Below are 26851 nucleotides of genomic sequence, written 5' to 3' on the forward strand. Positions count from 1 at the left end.
CAAAACCCAAGATAGATGATAACTTCGTTTATGCCAAAACAATAAAAAAGTTCACGATTCTAGATGAAGAAGATTTTATAGATGCTATGCTTTCTTCTATCAACAAGGATCCCAGTAATTACAAAGAGTGTTTACTGCGGGAAGACTGTGTTGATTGGCTAAAAGCAGTTAAAGAAGAATTAAAATCAATAGATGATAATAAAGTCTACAAACTAGTAAAAAGACCTGTAGATACTAATGTAGTGAACTCTAGATGGGTTTTTAAAACCAAAATTGGCAAAACTGGAGAAACCATCTATAAAGCTAGAGTGGTTGTAAGAGGTTTTCTAGATGTAAACGAGTATGAGTTGAAAGAAACCTATGCTCCAGTCTCAAGACTTCCAGTAATCAGATTAGCACTAGCAATCATAAATAAACTTGATTTAGACGCAAGACAAATGGATGTCAAAACTGCCTTTCTGTATGGAACTCTAGAAAAAGCAATTTTTATGGAGATTCCAGAAGGCTATGATTGCAGTGATAAAATCAGAGAAAAGATGGTCTGGAAGCTTGAAAAATCTCTTTATGGATTGAGGATCAGTCCTAAGAGATGGAACAAAAAGTTCACTGAAGAAGCACTGAAATTAGGTTTGGAGAATGATCTAAATGAGCCATGCTTATTTACTTGGAGAAAAGATGGAAAAATTGCCATCGTAATCCTATACGTAGATGATATGATTGCAGCTAGCAATGTACCCGAAAAATTAGATGAAATTATATAAATCATTTCAGTAACGTTTTCGAAATGAAAATTTTGGGAGAACCGGAGAATTTTCTTGGAATGAAAATTCACCGTGATAGAAGTTAACGTGAAATGTCGATTACATAGCCTGAGTACACTGAAAAGATCCTAGAACGTTTTGATCTGATAGAATGTAATGCTCAAGACACACCCATGATAACTAGACAAGTCAAAAACAAAAAGAATAAAAACATAGGAAAATTAGATGATTCCAATGTTCCAACTAATGCACCTTATAGAGAGGCTATAGTGAGTCTGTTGTATCTTGCTGGTGCAACCAGACCAGATATAGCATATGCTGTAAATTTATTGTCTAGAAGACAGAATAATCCAACCAAAGGAGATTGGTCTGAAGTCAAGTCTTCGAGCTCAAAAATATAATTTTTGTGTCAAAAGTCTGATAGAAGTTTAATAAAACACTATTTTTTGAATTTTCAAACCACAATAACTTTTGAATGAATGAACCGATTTTCACGCGGTTAGCGGCATTCCACGCAGTTTTTCAAATTCTAAGATTGATCAGACCGGAAATTTCAGAGTAATTCGAAAAAAACACTTTTTTTCGATTTCTTTCGTCAACGATAACTCACGAACGAATCAACCGATTTTGACCAGCTTGGTGGCGATCGACGTGGTTTTTTGATGTTAAGAGCTGAATAGTTTTTGGAATCGATCGGTCGAGCCGTTTGAAAGTTATTAAAAAAAAACCGCATTTGAAAAAATTTTTTTTCGCAGTTTTTTTAAGATTTCTCAAAATCTATCGGTCTGAAACGGTCCAACTTGTATTCAAAATCTAAGTTAAGTTGAACCCTTTCGAATGGCGCCAATCACGATCAAATCGGTCAAGCCGTTCAAAAGTTATAAGCGGTTCACATACTTTCACACACACACACACACACACACACACACACACACACACACACACACACACACACACACACACACACACACACACACACACACTCGGGGCAGAAGAGATACTGCTACCGGGCGCGTCTCCCCGAGCGGATGGGAGAACGCTCGCTGTCCTTGGATGACACTTAATCTCTTAGTTGATGAGGTACAGCGGGTAGGAGCCAAGCAAAATAACCAAACAAAATACGCTCCCGTGGACAAAACTCCCCTTTAATGGGTTGGTCGCACTAACTGACCTAACAAGACGATCGTTCTCTGCTGTGACCCACTGGGAGTGACCGGAACCTGTATCGTAGTTTCCGACGATGCAGGCCACGGCTGATATGAGCTTGCTCTACCGAGGTGTAAGTTGCAGCAGTGGATCAGGAGCCAGCCACTTCGGGCCTTGATCAGGAAGTACGCAGTGAGTGTTAGAGATCGGAATCTTCACCGCTCCGAGCGAGTCTAGTCCGTCCGTGTATTCCGGGACTGGCTAAGTGTCGGCTAGGCCTCAGGGAACTGGGGTAGGAGTACTATCTCCGAGGGTACACCCGTTCCTAGTTATGGCAACCCGCTCCACTCCGTACGATGCGCTGGTAAATCAAAAAAGAATGAGTAAGTTACAGGAAACAAACATGAATAGAAACGGGCTTCATGCTCAACAAGCAGCGATTGAAGCAAGCGCTGACATGAAGAGAACGCAAGCGTTGGAGCGCCTTGAGAAGCTAACCATTGAGCTGCAAGAGTTTGTCCAAACTAAGGTCAATATCCACAAGGAGATAAAGACCAAGACAACCGGTGTGGTCAATGCTCTTGGAAGATTCAAGAAACTGGATGAGGAATGGCAGTCATCACGACGCCGCATGGAAACTGAAAATGAGACGGAAGAAGCAATGGACACTGAAGCCGACGGTGACGGTGAATCTGCTGCTGAGGACAAGGGTGAAACTGACACAAGGTCTGGAAAGAGAAAGGACCGAGATTCGCCAGAGTCAACCGACAAAGTCACAAAGAAGAAGGACTTGAAAAAAAGCCCTCTCCAACGACTGGCAGGGCAGGGCGACGAACCCAAGAAGACGACTGACTGGGAAAAAGTACAGTCTAAGAAGGAGAAGAGAAGGCTAGCTAGAGAGCAACTCTCAAAACAGCCGCCGAAGGAGCCCAGGCCAGAGCCTAAGCAGAAAAAACCACGCAAATGGATCAGACCCGACGCACTGATCATCCGCCCGGCCGAGAAAACAAAGTATGCCGAGATTCTGCGTCGTATAAAGCAGGACGTCCCAGATGAGCAGGTTCGTTCAACTGTGGATAAGATCAACAAGACCAGAAGTGGGGACTTGTTGATCACGATTTCGAGGAAGAGCACTGACAAAGGCCAAGGTCTGCAAAAGACGATCGCGGACATCCTTAAGGAGGAGGCCAAGGTGATTTGCAAGGGGCCACAGGAGACCATCGAGATCCGAGATGTCGATGACGACACGACGAAAGAGCATATTCAGACCGCTCTAAAGAGGGAAGCTGGAGAAAGTTGTGAAATCCCACTAGAGGCAATCAAGATCCGTAAAGCCTTTAGGGGTACACAGACAGCCACAGTGTCACTACCAGCAGCTGCAGCACAAAAGTTACTGGAGGGAAACTGCAAAATAAGGATAGGCTGGTCTAATTGCCGAATGAGAGCAACGAAGAGACCCATACAATGCTTCAAATGCTGGCACTTTGGGCACTTCGGATCGCAGTGCAAAAGCGAAGTCGACCGGTCTAAACTCTGCATAAGGTGCGGAAAAGAAGGACACAAAATTGCTGATTGTAAAAATCCAGCTAAATGTGCACTGTGCTTTGAACGGCACGGCGTAGAAAAGGCGGCTCACCATGCAGGCACGAACAGATGCCCCATCTTCCAAGAAGCGCTCCAGAAGATAACGAAGCCAAGAACATGAAGATAGTGCAGCTCAACCTCAATCATTGTGAGGCTGCGCATGACCTGCTCATGCAAACTGTGCGCGAATTAGAGGCAGATGTAGCACTTATAAGTGAGCCTTATAGACATCTGAGTAACCAACCCTGGGAATCTGACAGCACTAACAAAGCCGTCATCTGGTCCTGCGGTAAATGTCCTTTTCAGAGAACAGTCAACAATAAAGAAGCTGGCTTCGTAGCAGCATGGGTAGATGGCATCCGCTTCTACAGTTGCTATGCACCACCTAGTCTCTCTAATGACCATTTTGAAGACTTCCTTGATCGGCTAACTGAGGACGCAAGAAAACACTTTCCCGTGGCAATAGCTGGTGACTTCAATTCCTGGGCAACAGACTGGGGCAGCAAGTTCACTAATACACGTGGAAAAGCACTTCTCGAGGCAATGGCCACTCTGGACGTGATCCTTCTTAATACCGGTGACACGCCAACGTATACTAAAGGAGAGGCAAACTCAACTGTCGACCATACATTTGTCAGCAGTTGCTTAGCTCGAAGAGGTTTTTCTTGGAAAGTATTGAACATCTATACAGCCAGCGACCATAGTGCGATACTATGGGAAATATCAACTGGCCAGAAACTAACAAGAGACAACAGGAGCGCTAGCGCGGTTGGGTGGAAAGTTAAGTCTCTCGACCCCACTGCTTTAGTAGTAGCCTTAGACTGCAATCCGATCATCGTAGAAACTGCTGAAGAGAAGACCAAGGACCTAATGAGAAGAGTCACCCAGGCTTGCGACGCTAGTATGTCTCGGAAACGTCGCATAAATTCAAGACCTTCAATGCACTGGTGGAACGATCACATTAGCATTCTACGCTCAAAGTGTCTTAAAAAAAGAAGAAAGTCTCAGCGTGGCTACAGACGATCTAACTCCGCAGAGCTGTTGGCAGAGTATAAAAAGGCCCGTCGAGAACTGAACAGAGCCATCAAAGAAAGCAAAAGACGTTGCTGGAAGGAACTGGTCGCAGAAGTTGAGAAAGATCCATGGGGCAGACCGTATAAGGTGGTTATGACCCACTTGAAATGCCAACCAATGCCATCACCTACGTGTCCACAACTCCTAGAGAAGATTGTTATTACGTTGTTTCCCCAACAGCTGGTATTCACCTGCAAGTTGGAGCAGCTCAATTCTGAAGATATCCCAACTATCACGTTGGACGAGTTGATAGAGGCAGGAAATCGAGTAGGGAATAATGAGGCGCCGGGATTGGACGGAATTCCTAATATTGCTCTGAAATCAATCCTTAGGGCAGCACCAACATTATTCCTGGACGTTTACGATACATGCCTGAAGGAAGGGACTTTTCCCCAGAAGTGGAAACAGCAACGGCTAGTGTTACTTTCGAAGGGGAAAAAGCCGCTGGAAGAACCGTCATCCTACCGACCACTCTGCATGTTAGACACGGCCGGCAAGATATTCGAGCGCATAATTCATCAGAGAATAGAGGCTTTAGTCGATCCACTCCTAGCAGAGAACCAGTTTGGTTTCCGAAAAGGACGGTTAACTCTGGATGCTATCAAATTGGTTGTTGATATAGCCAAGGATGCAATCGCCGGAACGAGATGGAAAGGTGGAAAGAAGAAATACTGCTTGGTGGCTGCTTTGGACATCAAGAATGCCTTCAACTCCGCTAACTGGGACTGCGTTATGCGGGCTCTAGAAGAAAAAAACATACCAGGATACCTTCGCAGAATAGTAGCGAGCTACTTCACGAACAGGCTCCTGAAATATGACACGACGAATGGTACGGAAGTGTACGAAATCTCCAGAGGAGTGCCACAGGGATCAGTCTTAGGTCCTCTGCTATGGAACATCATGTATGATGGCCTCCTGAGAATAGCATTGCCTACGGGAGTCAAACTTGTAGCATATGCGGATGACGTAGCTGTCGTGATTGTCGCAAAGCACCTCGAAGAGATAGAAATGGCATTTGATATTACATTCAGACGAGTCAATTTGTGGATGGACATGATGAACTTGCAACTAGCCAAGCATAAAACCGAGGCAGTGCTCATCACCAGCAGAAAAACGGTAGAAACCATCAAGTTGAGAGTCGGAGAACAAGAAATCACATCACAACCATTTATCCGTTATCTGGGAGTGATGCTGGATGCACGACTCAACTTCAAACAGCAGGTGGAACATGTCAGTGCCAAAGCGTCAGTAGTGAGAGCTAGTCTCGCACGGCTGATGCCTAACATCGGAGGCCCAATGCAGAGCAGGAGGCTACTATTGTCATCAGTAGTCACATCAGTGCTCACTTACGGAATATCCATTTGGGCTGATGCACTGGAAACCCAAGAATCATGGAGAAAAGCTGGACCAATATACCGACTGAGTGCCCTACGAGTAGCTAGTGCCTTCCGCACTATATCAGAAGAAGCAGTGTGCGTCATTGCTGGAACCCTACCTCTTAGAGTTCTAGCAGAGGAAAGACGGGCCTTTTACCAACGAAAAAGGTCAACTGCACTGATCCCTGAAGAACTTAGAATTGAAGAACGGCAGAAGAGCATAGGCCGATGGCAACTACAATGGGATGCTGCAGAGAAGGGTAGGTGGACGCACCGTCTTATACCTCGGATCGACATTTGGCTTAACCGGAATCACGGTGAGGTCAATTACTATCTTACGCAGATGTTGTCGGGACATGAGTGTTTTCGAGAGTATCTACACCGCTTTAAGCACGATGACTCTTCGGAGTGCCCGTCCTACCCAGGAGCTGCTGAAGACGCGGAGCACGTCTTCTTTGTATGTCCTCGTTTCGATCCACAGCGTGAAGAACTGGAGAGGATCCTGAACCAGAGAATGCAACCAGATTCACTAGTAGAAGCAATGTTGTCATCAGAAGCTGCCTGGAACGCTACCAACACTTTTGCAACAGAAGTCCTTAAAGACTTGCGTTCCACCGAAAGAAAAAGAGCAAATAGCAGAAGATAGAAGGAAGGTAGTTAACACCTTAGCCACCAGAAGGAAGAGCAGTAGCTAGATCCTCCCTTCATGAAGTAATGCCTGACGGCGGTTTCCATGAGGGATTAGAGGAAAGAAGGAAAAGGGGTTTAGGGTTTAGTGGGTAAGGGCGTTAGTGTCGAGTTTTAGTATGACGCTGCGTCGAGTCGCCACATATCCAGGTCAAACAGCTATGCCTAGAATCCGTGAAAAGGATTCCCCCCCTAAAAAAAAAAAAAAAAAAAAAAAAACACACACACACACAGTGACAACCTCGCGGGAGTAGTCAGGGAAGCTTCCTATGACCTCAAAACGTCGAGATCTGATGAAAACTCGATTTTCGAAAAAACAGGGTAAAAACAATAACTTCCCGATTTTTGAAAATTTTCAATTTTCTTAGCGGGAAGTTAAAAATTTTCCTGTCCGTCATGTATGAAACCCTGAAAACTCTGAAAACACTCTAACTTTCGAAAAAATGCATCAATTGAATTAAATTTTTTTTTTTTAATTCTTGAGGATAATTGTAGGTAACTGAATGCGAATGGTTAGGTAATTCATGTACAATTAATAAAATAAAAAAGCAAGAAGATTGTATATCTATATATATTAAGGTGCTTTTTTTTTTCAACTATTCTTTTTTTTTCAGTTCCATTGTGAAATTTTGCTGCAAGTACCCAAAAAAAAATACCCTGAAAGTTTAGGCCCTTAATATTAATATTAAGACCTCGACCCAGGCTTTTAAAGATTTCCCCTTAAAAAAACACAGAAATTTTGATTTTTTTATGTTTAAATTTCTATAGCTCAGTGGCATTTCATAGCATTGCTTCGACCGTGGACGGGTTTTTTCAGAATCGAATGCTCTACAAAAGTGTCCATTGCGGCCAAGCTGTAACTCGAATCGGCGAGGTAGTACAGGCCTCTAAACTTGATTTTTCCATGAAATTCGCGTTTTTTCGCATTTATCTCGTGAATGGCAAGAGCTACAGAAAAAATGTGAATGACAAATTTGTAGAGCATTCAATTTCCTATAAAAAATGTCCTAAGCACCAAGTCGCTAAAATCAATATTTTCGGAGATATTTAATAATATTTTAAAAAGATATTTTTTATAATTTGACGCAATTTTCGATAAACATTTTAAATTACTCAAAATTCAGCACTATTCGAGTCGAAATAGAGCCGAAATAGAGCTTCCTAGTCCGAAATAGAACCCATTTAGAGCCCAGTAGTCCGAATAGCACCGACATTGGACCTACAGGTCCGACTTTTAATCGAGAGGTCCGATTTTAAACCCTCAAGTCCGATACAGAATTGAAATCATTATTTTTACCATTTATTTATTTATCAGTGAACTTGTTAATTAATTTTTTTTTTTTATTTAGATAACATTTACAAGAGAATTTTTTTAAGTTGTGTCGTAAAGGAGAAGCTAATCAATCGTACTTTATTTATTTATTAAGATTTGTACCCGTTAATTAATTCGTATTTTCAAACTGACAGCTCTCAGAGGTATATCAGCGAATAAATTCATTACTTATATTTTTCCAGAGACGTACATAAAATTTTTAGAAATTACATATAAAAATTCGTCATTGAAAAAAAAAAATTTATTTTCAAATTAATATTATTAATTTTAATAATTTTTTTTATTTTTTAGTATAGGCGATCCAGTCCATAAACAAATTACTAATGAACATTATACAACACTCATGATCCTGCTGCGATAATTGTATGCAAACCTTACAACGTTATACTTGAAAGTGTCAAATACAGAACACTACGGAAACAATACTCGACAGACATAAAGCGGACGAGAGAAAGCAGCTGGCGGGACTTCGTTACGAAGAAAGGTAATCAAGAAAAGTGGGGTCCTATTTACAGAACCTGCGCAGAAAAAGTTAGAGTCAAAAGTGCAATGCGCACGCTAAATCGTAACGGAGCATCCACGGAAAACTTTAAGGAAACAGCCAGGTGTTTTCTCGAGACGCATATTGTAGACGATGACCAGGACAACGAAACCCCCGGTCAGGAAAAGATTAGAGCCAACACAATTTTACTACCTGACACCGCGGACGCCGAACCGTTCACCCGCGCGGGTGGACAAGGTCTTAAAAACACTGAAAAACAAGAAGGCCCCGGGGCCGGACTTGATAGAAAACGAGGTAGTTAAACGCGCAGGAGTTATCCTTCGCGAACAGTTTTTAGAGCTATATAATGCTTGCCTGGCGCTAAGAGCATTCCCAAAAGAGTGGAAGAAGGGGGCAATCATAATGTTAGTTAAAAGCACCGACAAAAACGCAAATGACCCTAAATCTTACCGGCCAATTTGCCTCCTTTCGGGTTTAGGTAAGGTGTTCGAGAAGCTCATAAAAGAGCGACTTACCACCACAGTCTTAGCGGAGGGGAACATTTCGAGCCGACAGTTTGGCTTCACAGCCAAAAAGTCGACGGAAGATGCAATTGTGGAGATGCGCCGATTGGTAGACTCTTCAGAGAAGAGACTGGTGGTCGGACTTCTCTTCGATATCTCTGGCGCTTTTGACAACGTGTGGTGGCCGTTAGTACTCGAGGGCCTCAAGGCCAGAGGCTGCCCTAGCAACATTTACGCGGTAATTCGGAATTACTTTGAGGACAGATCGGTCGCGCTGTCATGGGGTTTTGGTAGCGAGTCGAAAACGCCAACGCGAGGGTGCCCGCAAGGATCAGTGCTAGGACCATTATTTTGGAACATCATGTTCGACGATCTCCTTAAGAGACTCGAACTGACAGAACACAGGAATAAATTTGTTGCGTTTGCTGACGATTTGCTCGTCCTAGTAGAAGGCTCTTCGAGAAAAGAAATAGAGCATAATAGTCAAATAGTAGTAGATAATATACTGGAATGGTGCTGTTCCGCAAAGCTCGAGCTGTCGAAGTCGAAGACTGAAGCCATCTTCCTCAAGAACGAATTTGTACATCGCGGTCCACGTAAGGACAAAAAGAGCCCGTACCCCTATGGAGCAAAAGGACGACAGAGAAAGCCCAAATACGATAACAAACCGCCAAAAATAATGATAGGAGACTCCAAAGTCAAATTCAAATCGAGCGTTAGATACTTAGGGGTACACTTCGACGAGGGCCTCAAAGTGAAAAATCACATTAAAACAAGGCGCGCGAAACTAAGTAGGGTATTCGGGCGCATGCGGCGTATTGCGCGGGCAGAATGGGGATTGCGATACCCAGCTATGTCCACCATATACAAGGGTTTCTTTATGCCTGTCGTCACATATGCGGCGGCAGCTTGGAGTGACCGTTGCGATAGGGAGGACTGGAGACATCTTCGAGCACTTCAGCGTCAAGCGCTGATAACAACAACTACTGCCTACAGGACAGTTTCGCTTGAGGGGATTTGCGTAGTCGCGGGGGCAGTGCCCATTCAGCTCGTAATAGACGAACGGTGCGCGCGATACAGCCTCCGTATCGGCAAACAGGCTACCCTTGGAAACGTCACCGTGCAGCCAGATGCGGAGGATCGCCTTGTCACCCTTAGAACTGAAACCATACGTCGGTGGCAAGAACAATGGGATACATCAGAGAACGGCCGCGAAACTAAAGTCTTCTTTCCAGACGTAGCAGAGCGTCTAACAAACAAATGGATCAGCCCTAACTTCTGGCTGACCCAAATCCTAACCGGCCACGGTTGCTTTAGAGAATACCAATACAAGTACGAACATACGGATAGTAGATTCTGCGACGAGTGTAGGGAGAATGGGTTAGGAGAAAGGGTCGACAACGTGGAGCACTTAATGCTTGAATGCCATGAGTACGAGCCTCAACGTGAGGTGCTCAAGGACATATGGGGTGGGAACGCGGAGTGGGCGAGCGTTGCGCGTGCGATTGCCACATCCCAAAGTAACTTCAAGCTTTTAAAAGGTTTCAGTAAAGTAGTAATGTGTTGCAAACTCCAAACCCAGCTAGCTAATGAAAACGCGACTAGGGACGAGACTCAACAGACATCCACCTAGGTAGAGTCGGAGCGCCTAGGCACAAGCGATATGCTCCACACAATTGTGAGGACAGTATAAAGCTTTGGATGACTGACGTAGAATAAGCTAGGGAAAATGTCTACAAATAACACAAGTGCCCGGGCACCCTACACACGCAAACACTTACACGTAAAATCAAACGTTACACACAACACATCACACAAACAACATGGTCTTCAATCGACTCCGCCTCCCCGTGGTCCCCGCTGGATACTGCTCATATCCTGTGGGTACATCTCGATGTGCCTACGGGGAATGAGTTGCCAGAGGAGTCGATGAGAGTTGCACACACTTACAATTATACGCAACTCTTGCAGCTGTTCAATGAATGTGTATAAACACAAGAGAACGGCGGTTTTTCCTTGCCCGCGAACTGGGCTGTGTTCTCGTTATGGTGGGAGTAGGACAAATATACGTGCGTGTATAGCTCTTTTGAGCCCAGGAAACGGCCTCTTCGGAGGTAGGCGAAAGCCTCGCCATATATTCTTCTATACTTGAAAGTAAAGAGATTTTAAAAAATTTTTTAAATATTTTGTAAAATTCTTTAATGCTTTTTAAAATGTTGAAAATTTAGTAATTATATAGAAGTGGGGCTCGCATGTTTTTTGAGGATAAAAAATCGAAAAATTAATATTTTTCGGAATTTTTTTTTCTTCAAATTGTTCATCTCCGCGGCGGATTTATGATAAAAATTTAACTTTAGCTCAAAATCATCCCTTAAGCTAAGGTAATTGAATTTGAAAAGTAAAAAATAAAAATTTTGACTTTTGATCAAGAATTTGATGGTTAAACACTAAAATTTCGTTGAATTTAAACTTTGCATCTTGTTACGCATTAAAAACTAAACAATTAAAAAAAAAATTTCCAAAAATATTAATTTCATTTTTTTTTTAAATTATTCCATTTTCGATTAAATTTAAGAAAAAAAATAAATCATTTGGTTGAAAACAATTTCTCATAGTGATTTCATGATTTGAAAAAACCTGAGTCCCACTTCTATATAATTACGGAAAATTTTTGAAAATTCTTTAAATTATTTTAAAATTTTTAAAAATTCTTTAAAGCTCTTTAAAATTTAAGAAAATATTTTAAAATCTTATTTAAAATTTTTTACAGCTTTTTAAAATTACCGAAAAGGTACATTTAGATTTTGTAAAAATTAATAAATACTTATTTCAATTTTTACGAAATATTTTTAACTTCCCGATTTTCGAAAATTTTCAATTTTCTTAGTGGGGAGTTAAAAAAAATTCTTTTGAATTTAATTAATTATAGTACGTAGCTTTACTAGTATAGTAGTAACGATGATTGACAACATTTCTAACTTGTCACCTATATTTCCATACAGTCAATAATTCATATTCAAAAAAAATTAATTCACGTACTATCGTTCGTAGTAGCGTAATCGGTTAAGCATCGGCTTCGCGTCTGTAGGGTCGTGTGTACGAATCTTTGTTAGGGCGTATTTAATTTATTTCTTCTGGCTAGGTAGGCGAGTGTTTAAGTTGTAACAATACTTTTCCCCAAAATTTAACTAAATTCGACCGATGGCGGAGATATCGGCTGGGTAGGGTATTTTACGCTCGCCCTTTTAAACATATAATAAATTAACCCGGAAACCCCTCAGGCTGGGTTAGTGCACATTTGGACGCCAGATAATTTTATCCAAAAATTACCAAAAATAATAAAAATTCCAGGGGCCGCGCCGGACGATCAATCAACGATTCGAGTTAATGCGGATGAAAAGCGCAGGTTGCAGTACAATTAAAATAAAATTAGGGTAAAATACAGAGTAAGAAACAATAAGTGATTAAATCTGTGTAATATTCCGAAAGATCCTGCTAAAATAAAGGACGGACGACAGGGAAGTAATCTGGGAAGTAACTTACATAAAATAAATCATTAATGAATCAGAAAATATTAACAAAAATAAATTATTTATTTATAAACGGTGTTACTTAAAACTAAATCTGCTTTCCAAATAACAGAGTAAATCCTTTATGGAACAAATATAATAGATTTCAAACAATTAAACCAATATAAACGATAATTTTAGCTATGAGCTTTTCAATATTATTTACAAACGTAATAATAATTAATGTAAGTGTAATACTTTAACTAGTAATTGCTGGTCATTTCAGGGACCCACACGAGGCTTTCGGGATAGGTACAAGTATTCCCTTAAAATAACCCTTACTCGCTACGGGATCGACCCGATAAATCGATAGTGAATTTAATTAAACGATAAAAGAATAAATTATTTAAGCCAGGAGACAGCGGTGTGCGGATATTAATCGATCTCAACTTGTGAGTACTCACCAAAAAGGAAACTCAACCCAAGGCACCAAATCCACACTCCTTACAATAGCGGAGGTCCCGCGTGTATACCTCACACCAAGCGGGCCACCGCGTGTCTGCTCAATTTTTTCACCGTAAACCGTTCGAGGCCTCGTGTTCGACAACAAGGGCCTCTCTAGCCATTTTCCCTAAGTCAATGAACTCTTTGCTCGCGATCGATATTGTAGGGCCTCACCTGTGCGAGTAAAGGCTATGATTTATCACTCATAGTAAAATTAGGTACTATATGACAATGATTTACGGCAATGCACACAAATAATAATAATAATAATAATAAATTATAAATAATTCATTATAAATGTCTGAAATAAAGATAAAATTAATTCTTAAATTAATAACCATAATATTAGAAATTTCAAATATAAATAATACTAATAATATTAAATTCAATAAAGAAATTAATGAATAAATATAAAATAATAAATTCAGAGACACACCGAGTGTGGATCTGTTGCCAAATTTAGGCGCAGGGAGGGACGCACACAGGGAATAAAAACCCTGTGACACCCCCCTGCCAGACAATGGTTAATTTTGTAAAAATTAATCATGGGCGAAAACAAACGCGACCTCACAAGCCGCATGATCAATTACCACGCTCACCCGTGTCTCCAGCTCAAAAAGAACAATTAACTATAATATAAACTATTATTGTATCTACTTAAATCATAATTTAACCCTCCTCGCGATAAAGTATAAGGATAATTGCAAGGCACAGGGTAACAATCTATTCTATGATTACGCGCAAACCCTCGCGACACGTCGCTCTTACAATAACACGGAGCTTCCCAACGCGAGCCTACGAAATGATTTGCTAATTCGTATTGAACGCCGAACCTATTCTCCTGCACATACCTTTGAGGCTTTATTTTGTTGTGCACATAACGATTATACGCAGGGTCATATGCGTACGGAGATGGACGGCCATCTCTCTCTCTTAGACCCACCTGGTCAGGATACTCGACGCAAGTCCCATGTCTTCTAGTCAGTCTAGTCTCTACCGCAGACTTCGACCACGCAGACCCAAACGCTGACTCACCCGAGCCATTAGCACGTTTATTCGTATTACCTCGTGTGCTTTGAGAAAACTCGGCGACGCTGCTCGCAACCAAAGACGCTTTTGATGTCTTACTTTTCTTGGAGGGTCGTCTTCTCCTACGATGTTTCCTCTTTTTAACAACTTCTGACTTGGCATCACTCGTGCCGTCTTTTTGGTCGCTTGAATCTGAACTGACTGTCGATGTGTTAAACCCACTCGACGCGTTTCCACCATTTGTGCATTCCGTAGTTAAATTATGTACAGCCTCATCGATGGTCATTGTGCTGTTGCTGGGTTTCTTCAAATTATTAGAAAACTTCCTGCGACGTCGCTTGAATACACGATTATTTAAGTCCTTGAGAGGCGCTGAATCTCCAATAGGAACCTTGGATTCACAATCGACCCCTGAGTCACATTGACTTTCTAACTTCTGGTCATTTTCCTCTCGGCTTGTGTTCTCTCGATTGTTTACTCTCGTCGTCATCTTATCCATTATAATTTGCTGAAGTTTGGTGAAGCAATTCTCTATCTTCGACTCCAACTTTCGTACAGCGACATCCAAATATCGTCGTGTCACGAATTGATCCGTAGCCGACTCAAAATTTACAGATTCACCATCATTGTCCATCGGCGGGCCAGCAGTATTACTCGCATGATCCAGCACCACTCCATCCACTGTGAACTCGGGTCATTCACGAGTTCATCTTTGTGCGCTGAATACGAGCCATCACTGTTCAACACCTCCTCCTCTGAGATACTCGGGTAAGTCACGAGCTCTCGTTGAAGTGTTACGTCCAGTGACTCAAAACTCTCATGCTTCGAAAAACCTCTACTGGAAGCCAACTCTTGGATTAGGCGACTGCTTGAACTTAAAATTTCGTCGACGCGTTCAATTAAATCCTGACAAGAACTTTGGATCGACGATTGACTTGTTTGGTTAATATCGACGACGATTTCGATAAATTTTCCTGTTTCAGCGATTTCAGACCTCTCCGAGAGCAACATTGATTCTAGATCATCACCAGGGGGACTCACTTCATCCACAGTAGGATTCCAATGCACTCCTGGCACTTTATATTTGTACTCTAGGTGACGAATCAAACGGTCTTGAAGTGTGTCTAAATCTCCTTTCGATGATAAGCCTAAGCCACAAAGAAAAAGTCTCAACTGACTTGTTGGCAATTCCAGGCCAGTCATCAACCAGGTTTGGTCCATCGCAAAGAAACGATTTGTAAACAAACAAAATTAATAATGACAATAATCAAAAATTCATAACGTAGTAGTAATGCTTCAATCACTTTTTACCTGAGTGTCCGCTATGTATTTACAACGAACAATATAAATTAAATCGCGACGGTGATTTACTTGACCGAATATTTAATCCGAATCCAAATACTTATTTTAAATGACAATTTATTAATTGAAAAGTATTTCCGGATTAAATAAATATGAAGATTATTTTCAGTGACGACGATAATAATAATAATCCGCCGGGACTGCAAGGCGAACAGTAGAATGACAGACTAATGGAGAACGGCAAGCCAGCCAGTCCCGCGTGACGTCATCGACCAAAACTTTACGTCGACGAGCAGACCGTGCTCGCTGAAATCTTCAAGTTGAGAGTACAAATTTCTTGTACTCGATAAAATTAAATAATTTTACTCGGCGACTTAGAATTGTATTCAACGATGTACAATTATTATTTTTATTTCGAAATTCTAATCGGTTCCACAGTGGATGGAGTGGTGCTGGATCATGCGAGTAATACTGCTGGCCCGCCGATGGACAATGATGGTGAATCTGTAAATTTTGAGTCGGCTACGGATCAATTCGTGACACGACGATATTTGGATGTCGCTGTACGAAACTTGGAGTCGAAGATAGAGAATTGCTTCACCAAACTTCAGCAAATTATAATGGATAAGATGACGACGAGAGTAAACAATCGAGAGAACACAAGCCGAGAGGAAAATGACCAGAAGTTAGAAAGTCAATGTGACTCAGGGGTCGATTGTGAATCCAAGGTTCCTATTGGAGATTCAGCGCCTCTCAAGGACTTAAATAATCGTGTATTCAAGCGACGTCGCAGGAAGTTTTCTAATAATTTGAAGAAACCCAGCAACAGCACAATGACCATCGATGAGGCTGTACATAATTTAACTACGGAATGCACAAATGGTGGAAACGCGTCGAGTGGGTTTAACACATCGACAGTCAGTTCAGATTCAAGCGACCAAAAAGACGGCACGAGTGATGCCAAGTCAGAAGTTGTTAAAAGAGGAAACATCGTAGGAGAAGACGACCCTCCAAGAAAAGTAAGACATCAAAAGCGTCTTTGGTTGCGAGCAGCGTCGCCGAGTTTTCTCAAAGCACACGAGGTAATACGAATAAACGTGCTAATGGCTCGGGTGAGTCAGCGTTTGGGTCTGCGTGGTCGAAGTCTGCGGTAGAGACTAGACTGACTAGAAGACATGGGACTTGCGTCGAGTATCCTGACCAGGTGGGTCTAAGAGAGAGAGATGGCCGTCCATCTCCGTACGCATATGACCCTGCGTATAATCGTTATGTGCACAACAAAATAAAGCCTCAAAGGTATGTGCAGGAGAATAGGTTCGGCGTTCAATACGAATTAGCAAATCATTTCGTAGGCTCGCGTTGGGAAGCTCCGTGTTATTGTAAGAGCGACGTGTCGCGAGGGTTTGCGCGTAATCATAGAATAGATTGTTACCCTGTGCCTTGCAATTATCCTTATACTTTATCGCGAGGAGGGTTAAATTATGATTTAAGTAGATACAATAATAGTTTATATTATAGTTAATTGTTCTTTTTGAGCTGGAGACACGGGTGAGCGTGGTAATTGATCATGCGGCTTGTGAGGTCGCGTTTGTTTTCGCCCATGATTAATTCTTACAAAATTAACCATTGTCTGGCAGGGGGGTGTCACAGGGTTTTTATTCCCTGTGTGCGTCCCTCCCTGCGCCTAAATTTGGCAACAGATCCACACTCGGTGTGTCTCTGAATTTATTATTTTATATTTATTCATTAATTTCTTTATTGAATTTAATATTATTAGTATTATTTATATTTGAAATTTCTAATATTATGGTTATTAATTTAAGAATTAATTTTATCTTTATTTCAGACATTTATAATTTATTATTATTATTATTATTATTTGTGTGCATTGCCGTAAATCATTGTCATATAGTACCTAATTTTACTATGAGTGATAAATCATAGCCTTTACTCGCACAGGTGAGGCCCTACAATATCGATCGCGAGCAAAGAGTTCATTGACTTAGGGAAAATGGCTACCCGGGAAAAAATGATCAGACCTGACCATGCCTGTTCATGTATGATCAGGCCTGAAGTTAGACCTGATTATACCTGTTTATGTATGATCAGGCCTGAAATTAGACATGATCATGCCTGTCTATGCCTGCTCATGTCTGAAGTGTCAAATACGCTCAGGCCTGTTCATGTCTGATCAGACCTGTTCATGTCTGACGGGTTAGATACGCTCAGGTTTGATCAGGCCTGTTCATGCCTTTTCATGTCTGATCAGATCTGTTCATGTCTGAAGCGTCAAATACGTTCAGGTCTGATCATTCCTGAACAGGCCTGTTCATGTCTAAAGGGTTAAATACGCTCAGGTCTGATCATGCCTGTTCAGTTCTGATCAGGCCTGTCCATACCTGTTCATGCCTGAAGGGTTAAATACGCTCAGGTCTGATCAGGCCTGTTCATGTCTGAAGCGTTTACGCTAAGGTCTGATCAGGCCTGTTCATGTCTGATCAGGCCTGTCCATGTCTGTTCATGTCTGAAGGGTTAAATACGCTCATGTCTGTTCATGTCTGATCAGGCCTGTCCATGTCTATAAAAGTTAATTAAATTTACCCTACGGTAGGTTTTTAATGATAATCAAAATACTTTTATTTATTGAATAATAAATATACCGTTTATTGATAATTTACAAATTTATTAATCGAAATTAATGTACATACACTGAACATATTCAAAAATTTTTTCTTAGCATATTTGGTCCTTAGCATGAATAGGTATGGACATCAGGTATGATCGGGCCTGAGCGTATTTAACGCTTGAGATATGAACAGACATGGACAGGCATGAACAGGTATGATCAGGCCTGAGCGTATTTAACGCTTTAGACATGAACAGGGATGAACAGACATGGACAGGTATGATCAGGCCTGAGCGTATTTAACACTTCAGACATGAACAGGCATGACCATGTCTAATTTCAGGCCTGATCATACATGAACAGGCATGGTCAGGTCTGATCATTTTTTTCCGGGTAGATCTGATCAGACTTGCATAGTCTGAGAGAGATGTGATAAAAATTTTTGAAGTGAAACTTCTTTAGAATCGTTGTGATTTCAAACCGGATGCAACGAAAAAACGACAGGTAAGAGACACAAATACAAAAATGTGTAGGATGAAGCCAGGGGAAAGAATGAGACAGAAATATACATACAATTTGTATATTATCGGTCTCTCCTCTTTGTGCCATACTTCGTAGCGTCCCCACTCCCGTCTTCTAAGCATAGTCGCCTGTAATTTGTGAGCCAGAGCGAGAGAGCAGATGTCAGTGTGTATGTATATTGCACACTGTTTAATACGTGCTTGTATTTGAGCATTTAACGTGTGTAGTGCATGTGAAAACTACGTGAGCTTACTGTACACTGTATGCGGCTGCGTATTACAGCGTTTTAGTAAGATAGCGTGGTGTGTTATTATTTAACTGTTTGTGAGTATTTTTATATCTTGTACTAAATAATAAATTTTATAAAATGCCGAAAACTAATGCCGAAATGTGTCGTCAATATCGACGCAAAAAAAATGAAATTAAAATGAAAAAAAATTCAGCAAAAAGTTCAACAGAACGTAGTCGCGAGTTTCGTGCACGTAAAAAACAATTATTGAACAATCAAAATAGATGGTCTGATATAAGTGTCAATGTGACTGATGTAATAAATGGTAAGTGTAAATATTTTTTAATCCTGTTTTAAGTATAAACTAATATATCAATGTTTTTCAATCAATAAATTTGATTTTTATTTTAAACTGATCATGGATTATATATATATATATATATATATATATATATATATATATATATATATATATATATATATATATATATATAACCTCAATACATTATGTGTCTAACCTTATTTATTTTTTTCTGTTTTAGACCACTCTCAGCAACAAAATAGTGTTCCAACGGGATATAATTTAGTAAATAATGATTGTAAGTACTAATAATTAATACTAACTTTCATCATTTAATGTTAAATAATTTAAAGAAATTTTTCAATTTAATAATAATTTTAATGAAAACTTAAAAACTTAAAAATTTAATTTAAAAACATGTACCTAATTTACAATTCATGATTTAAAAATATTAAAAAATTTCATTTAATTTAAACTTATATTCAATAATTCAATAATTCTTAAATTAACAAAATGATTTAATATTTAGATTTATAGGAAAAAAACAATTTTAAGACGGATGAATATTTTTGAATGGTAAAATAAATTGTAAAAATTCAAAATTAAAATGATATTAAAAAAATAATTTAATTTTTAAACTAAAGAGTGGATAATTTTTAAATGGTACATATAATTTAATAACCATATTTGAAAATAATCATTATCTTAAAATGAGTTTTTAAAATTAATTTTATATACATTTTTCGAATTTACGATGTAAAAAATTTTAGTTTTTTAAGGAATTGATTCTCAATACACAGTCGATAGATAACTCGTTACATACTTTGAATTGTTTTTTTCAGATAACCCTCCAGTAGATGTACAGCCAGAAATTCCATACTCACGGTTTCGTCGAAATAAGTTTGCTCATAAAGAATTTAACGACAAGTTTTTAAACAATATGTTTGGTCATAAGTGCTCCGTTTGTGATCGATTGTGGTTTAAGTTAGATTTAAAATCACCACGTGCTGAAGATGAACAATTATTAAGGGTAATAGTTGAAAATTACAATACAGTTGAAGATATTTTACTGTGCAACACGTGTTACCAAGCAATTGGGAGGAAAGTGATTCCTATAATGTCTACTTATAACGGTTTTAAATATGAAAAAATACCTGAGGTTTTACCACCGCTTGACTTAATTTCGGAAAGACTTGTCTCACCACGAGTTCCATTTATGCAAATTCGACGGTTACGACATGTTCATGGGCAATATGGAATTTATGGACAAATCATTAATGTACCAGTCGAGGTAAACAATATGGTAAAACTCTTACCCCGTAATGTCGATGATGATTACTGTATTAACGTACACATTAAAAGAAAAATAATACATAGATCAAGCTATTTAATGGGACTAGTTAATAAAAGGACAATTCGTGCATGGCTTCAGTATTTGCTTCAAACTCCACTTTATTTATTTTACGATATTAAAATTGATGAAAGCTTCTTCAACAATAATAGTAATAATGAAATCGATCTAGAAGAAATGAGTGAAGATATACCGGTCGAAGAGAGTCTAACAGCACAACAGAAAACTCTACTTTGGAATGAAGATATGTATTTACGGATCGCTCCTGGAGAATATAATATTCCCAAAAGTATAATTTTTGATGAACATGCCGAAGAACTTTCTTTCCCATCGATTTATTTGGGTCATTTCCGAAAATTCAGAGAGGGAGTAAATGCAACACCGTTCGCAATAGCAACTAGCGAATTACGAAGATCAGATCGGCGTGGAGTTACTCCACATCATTTATTATATCTAGCAATGAAAATTATGAGGTTAAGAGTTCTTGACTCGCTTACGATTGCATTTAAACATGTGGGAAAAAATACTAATATTACACGGCAGCAAGTTGAGTCAGCTGACTACATTAATAATTGTATCGAAAGTAATTTAGCTTTTCTGCGCTCAATACCAAATTCAGTATGGTATTGGAGCGATCGAAAAGAGATCTTTTGCGATGATTCGGCAACTAGGAAAACCTACGATGTTTCTTACTTTGAGTGCCAATGAAATCGGATGGACCAATTTAATACAATTATTGTACAAATTAAAAATAACGGTACTGAAATTTCAGCTGAACAAGCTGCGTCACTGGATTACATATCTAAGACTACACTAGTGAATGAAGATGCTGTGACCTGTGCTATCTATTTTAATAAAATAGTCAATATATTGATAACTATTCTCCAATCAAAGAAGAACAGCCCATTTGGAAATTATTATGTTGTCGACTATTTTAAACGAATTGAATTTCAGCATCGTGGTAGTCCTCATGCACATATTTTATTGTGGCTGAATGACGCTCCATCAGATCCTCTTGGTACAAACTATCAAGATACTGTAATGATGATTGATCAATTGATATCAATTTCTTCATCAGAAGCTTCTGGACATATTCGCTTGCAAAGTCACAAACATACCTTTACCTGTTATAAAAAGTACATGCCAATCAACCTCAGAAATGCCGATTTGATGCTCCATTTATGCCATGTAAATCCACTACAATATTAAAACCAATGCAGAAAGATCATCCAGGATATGCTGATTACGCTAAGCGGTATAAACAAATACAAATTAATCTTGAGAACAATGATTACGAGAATATTGAAATGTTTTATGCACAAAATCATATAACTTCTGATAATGATTATTTTCATATTCTTGAAGCTGGAATTACCAGACCTAAAGTATTTTTGAAGCGACAACCTAAAGAAAAATGGCACAACCCTTTCAATCCTTTTATTCTCAATGTCTTACAATCAAATACAGATATGCAATTTATTATCGAAGAATACTCATGTGCAGCGTATGTTGTTGAATATGTCAATAAAACTAATAGGGGTATAAGTAATTTACAAAGACAAATTCATGAAATCATGGATGAAAACCCTGAGTTTGATATAGTAGAAATAACTAGAAAATGAGTGTTAATATGCTCAACACCGTTGAATTAACAAGCCAGGAAGCAGCGTGGTACCTTCTTCGTGAACCTATGTCTAGAAGTTCAGTCTCCATAGTTTATATTCCCACCGTTTGGCCTATTGAACGACAGCGTATTAGACGAACACAAAAAGAATTAGATGAATTAAATATCGATGAAGATTCAACAAGTATTTGGAAGGAAAACTGGTTTGATAAATACGAGAAGCGGCCACAAGAAATGGAAGAATTATCACTTGCACAATTCGTTGCTAATTTTACTAAAAATTCGCAAGGTGATTATATTCGTCGAAAGCAACAACGCATCATTCGTTATAGGAATTATGACATAGCCTCAGATATAAATGAGTATAAAAGAGAAATGGTGACTTTGCATATCCCATTTCGGAATGAAGAATTCGAGATTCTTGAAGAGATGAAATTTATTAGGATTTACGACGAAAATGAAAATCAAATTCTGGAGCGACGTAAAGAGTTTGAATCTGACTTAGACATTAATAAAACTATAGAGCTATGCCGAAAACTATGTCGCGAAAATGAAGAAGCAGACGATGACGATGAGATTCATGATATTGCCACTAGATTTCCAGAAATTAATCCATTCCAAACGCTATATGACAATCCGAATTCGGATGTAAACAGTGATTTACGTCTCGCAACCCTAAATAAACTTGGTGCCATTGCAAAACGGAAAGAAAATTTAATGCCTAACGACCAATATTATGAGCTGATGAAAATGGCAAACCAAAAACAAAAGGAACTTTTGATGCACATCATTTACAATCTTCAGTTGGAAGATCCTCCTCCGCTGCAAATATTTTTTACAGGACCAGCTGGATGTGGTAAAACATTTGTTATTAAATTATTAATGGAAATTTATAATCGATATTCTGAAAGTGATGGGTTTTGTAATGCTTATATCGCTTGTGCTTCTACTGGTAAAGCTGCTGTGGCTATCAATGGGACAACAGTACACACTGCACTGAAGATAAGTCTTTCAAAGTTGCTTCCTTTATCAATTGAAGTAGCCCAACAATATAGATCACTTTTTAAATATGTTCGTGTATTGATTATCGATGAAATTAGTATGATTGGAGCCGAGTTGTTGTCCCAAATAGATTCAAGGTTAAAGCAAATCACCGGTAATTTTGAAGTCCATTTTGGTGGATTAGATATAATTTTGATTGGTGATCTACGTCAACTACCGCCAGTTCGTGCTACCCCAATTTACAAACAAATAAAACGACAAATAGCAGGTTCAACACTATGGCGAGGGTTGAAATTTTTCGAACTAAACGAAGTTATGCGACAAGCTAATCAAAGTTTTGCAACAATATTAACAAAAATTGGTAATGGACAGTTGTTAGATCAGGAAGAGCTAGATTTAATTGAGTCACGGATTTACTCTGAAGAAGAAGCTGAGAGACTTTGTCCAGACGGTATACGATTGTTTTTTAATAATCATTCAGTTGCTGTACAACAATAAAATTTTGAATTCTATAGAAGAAAAAGTGAATTCAGAGGCAACTGATATATATATTGGATGTAGAAATGTTGAACAGCAAACTTCTATGCGTCAAAAATTACATAAAATGTCAACTATTGATACAGGAGGTTTGCCATATCAAATTACATTGGTTTTGAACAAACCATACATGATAACAACTAACATCGATGTATCAGATGGATTAGCAAATGGTGCGACGGGAAAATTAATTTTCATTGAATATAATGACAAAGGAGAGATAGGTCGTTTATGGCTAGAATTTCCAGAATCTCCAAAAATCGGAGAAAAATTGAGAAGAAAGGCAGCGGCATCAATTCAAAAATAATCTTCATCCACTGGCAGTACCAATAGATCGCAGAACATCATCTATACCACTAGTACCTAATAAAACCGTTATTGTAAAACGTAATCATTTCCCATTAGTCTCTGCATGTGCAATGACGATTCACAAGTCCCAGGGAGCTACTTTTGGTGAGATTGTATATGAATATGATAAATCACACGTTCAACAACTCCTGTACGTCGCATTATCACGAGTTACATCAATAAACGGCTTATATCTCGTTTCAAAAAAAGGAGATAAAAAATTTTACCATGGCCGAAGAGCGTCAGTATCTACAATTGATCTACAACATGAATTTCGAAGGCTGAACTTGAATCGACTTGAGACAATTACAAATGTTTTATATGATTTCTTAAATAAAAGAAAAGGGATGTTACTGTTTACCTTTAACTGTCAAAGCTTACGAGCTCATGTACAAGATCTGCAACATGACAATATAGTGTCATCGTCAAATTTTTTAATTCTTTCGGAGACATGGATGAATAATGAAGATATTGTAGACATTCCAAATTTTAATATTGTTGTTAATTACAAAGACCACGTACGAGGGCAGGCGGAGTAGCAATTTATCACAACGTAAATGATGGAGCCCGTGTTGTTACGCCACAAATGGATCTCAATGCACAACAGCTAGAATCATTGTCTGTTCAGCTTTCGAAAGTTGGAGAAATATGTGCCTGTGAGAGCAGAAATGACCAAGGAGATTTAATTTTGATCGTAGCAATTTACATCTTTTCCCAACCAATCAATAAAATCAGTTATTGAATTTATACATGAAAATTTGATCAAATATACCCCAGAGGTATCGCGAATTCTCAAAAAGAATTATGATAAAATTCCGATGATTTTAAGTGGGGATTTTAACATAAATTTTGCATCAGATACAGCGCTTCCTTTGATTGAGTTTCTCGATACAACATTTTATTTAAAAATGTGTAACAATCGCACTCAATCAACTACAAGATCAAAAACGGTAATAGATGCAGTGTTCCAAAGATATATCAACCAAATTGAAACTAAAATATTTGTATCGTATTTTAGTTATCATAAGCCTCTTGTATCATTTGTTGAAACTGAAAATATGGAACTTGAGTAATAGATTATGTAACATATGTTAAATAAAATATAAAATATCTTTTAAAATTAATCAAAATACTTTCATTTTTGAACAATTAAACTTTGTAATTATCCTACCCTTGTTATAAATATTCATCTCATTCTTTTGTCGATTCACTGAAGTTTCACTTCTATCGTGTGTGAATCGCACACACACCTTTTTTTTTTCTTTGACGAAAAAAATTTTTTTGGTCATCACAAAAAGTGCAAAATTATTTTTATCATTACGTTTAAATAATTTTGAAATAAAAAATTTGTTACATTTCCTATGGGATGTTTTGCTATGCTCTGCTTCTGCCTAATATTAAAATCATTACTTATTTTATTATTTAAATAAATGTGATGTTATAATGAGATTCGGTTAAATAAATAAATTAGGACTATCAAAATATATTATAAAATCAATTTTTATATTATATTTATGATAAACTTATTCGATACGTTATGTACTTCATAGAATTGTTGTCTCATAAGATAGCAGCACAGCAGGCGGGAACTTCAAGGCGCACGGATATCACCAAAGTTAAACAGCATTGAGCGTGGTCAGTAGTTGGATGGGTGACTGCTGGTGATACCGCCGTACAATTATATGTAATCATTTTTTTTTTATTTTTATTTATTATAGAGAATTGCGTATGACTCTATTAAATACTATATCCATAAAATTAAGCAAAATAATTAATTAAAAGTAACAATGGGCTTTTAGACCTGACCATGTCTGATCAGGTCAATTCATGCCTGATCAGGCATGGTCATTTTTCATGTCTGATCAGACCTGAAGACTCATGCCTGTTCATGTCTGATCATTTTTTCCCGGGTAGAGAGGCCCTTGTTGTCGAACACGAGGCCTCGAACGGTTTACGGTGAAAAAATTGAGCAGACACGCGGTGGCCCGCTTGGTGTGAGGTATACACGCGGGACCTCCGCTATTGTAAGGAGTGTGGATTTGGTGCCTTGGGTTGAGTTTCCTTTTTGGTGAGTACTCACAAGTTGAGATCGATTAATATCCGCACACCGCTGTCTCCTGGCTTAAATAATTTATTCTTTTATCGTTTAATTAAATTCACTATCGATTTATCGGGTCGATCCCGTAGCGAGTAAGGGTTATTTTAAGGGAATACTTGTACCTATCCCGAAAGCCTCGTGTGGGTCCCTGAAATGGCCAGCAATTACTAATTAAAGCATTACACTTACATTAATTATTATTACGTTTGTAAATAATATTGAAAAGCTAATATCTAAAATTATCGTTTATATTGGTTTAATTGTTTGAAATCTATTATATTTGTTCCATAAAGGATTTTACTCTGTTATTTGGAAAGCAGATTTAGTTTTAAGTAACACCGTTTATGAATAAATAATTTATTTCTGTTAATATTTTCTGATTCATTAATGATTTATTTTATGTAAGTTACTTCCCGGATTACTTCGCTGTCATCCGTCCTTTATTTTCCGGGTTTTCCGTTATTTTCCGGGCATACATCGGCTTCGCGTCTGTAGAGTCGTGTGTTCGAATCTTTGTTAGGGCGTATTTAATTTATTTCTTCTGGCTAGGTAGGCGAGTGTTTAAGTTTAGACTAACGTATGTTATATCTGGTAAATTTCTGAGTCCAAAATGCACTTTGAACTAAAAACTATAAAAGTTCTCTTCTATTAATTTTTTATTCAAAATATTTTTATAGTTAATAACAAAATGGTGGATCATAGGGGCCTGGTGTGCGCAGAATAAATTTTGCATGCGTTATAGTAATCCTGTCGGACTTCTGGGCTCTAAGTAGGTTCTATGCACGTGTTAAATTAGGTCCGACTTTAGACACTAAAGTGGTACAAACGGAAATTTGTACCACTTTGGGGTCTAAAGTCGGACTTAATTTAACATGAGAATAGATCCGACCGGAGTCCTACCTT

The 26851-nt window shown here is 38.7% G+C and overlaps 2 protein-coding genes across 2 annotated transcripts; both read left to right on the forward strand.

Annotated features, from left to right (window-relative positions):
• Positions 1-18381: 18381 nt before the first annotated feature.
• LOC123269086 lies at positions 18382-21047 on the forward strand. The gene is made up of 3 exons (XM_044734610.1): positions 18382-19012; positions 19230-19286; positions 19831-21047. Exons 1-3 carry the CDS (start codon positions 18826-18828, stop codon positions 21045-21047), a joined length of 1461 nt encoding a protein of 486 aa, XP_044590545.1. The 5' UTR covers positions 18382-18825.
• A 910-nt stretch (positions 21048-21957) lies between these two features.
• Positions 21958-23463, forward strand: LOC123269087 (ATP-dependent DNA helicase PIF1-like). The gene has a single exon (XM_044734611.1). It carries the CDS (start codon positions 21958-21960, stop codon positions 23461-23463), a length of 1506 nt encoding a protein of 501 aa, XP_044590546.1.
• The last annotated feature ends 3388 nt before the right edge of the window (positions 23464-26851 follow it).

The sequence above is a fragment of the Cotesia glomerata genome, linkage group LG7 (assembly GCF_020080835.1).
Source record: "Cotesia glomerata isolate CgM1 linkage group LG7, MPM_Cglom_v2.3, whole genome shotgun sequence".
Taxonomy (NCBI): domain Eukaryota; kingdom Metazoa; phylum Arthropoda; class Insecta; order Hymenoptera; family Braconidae; genus Cotesia; species Cotesia glomerata.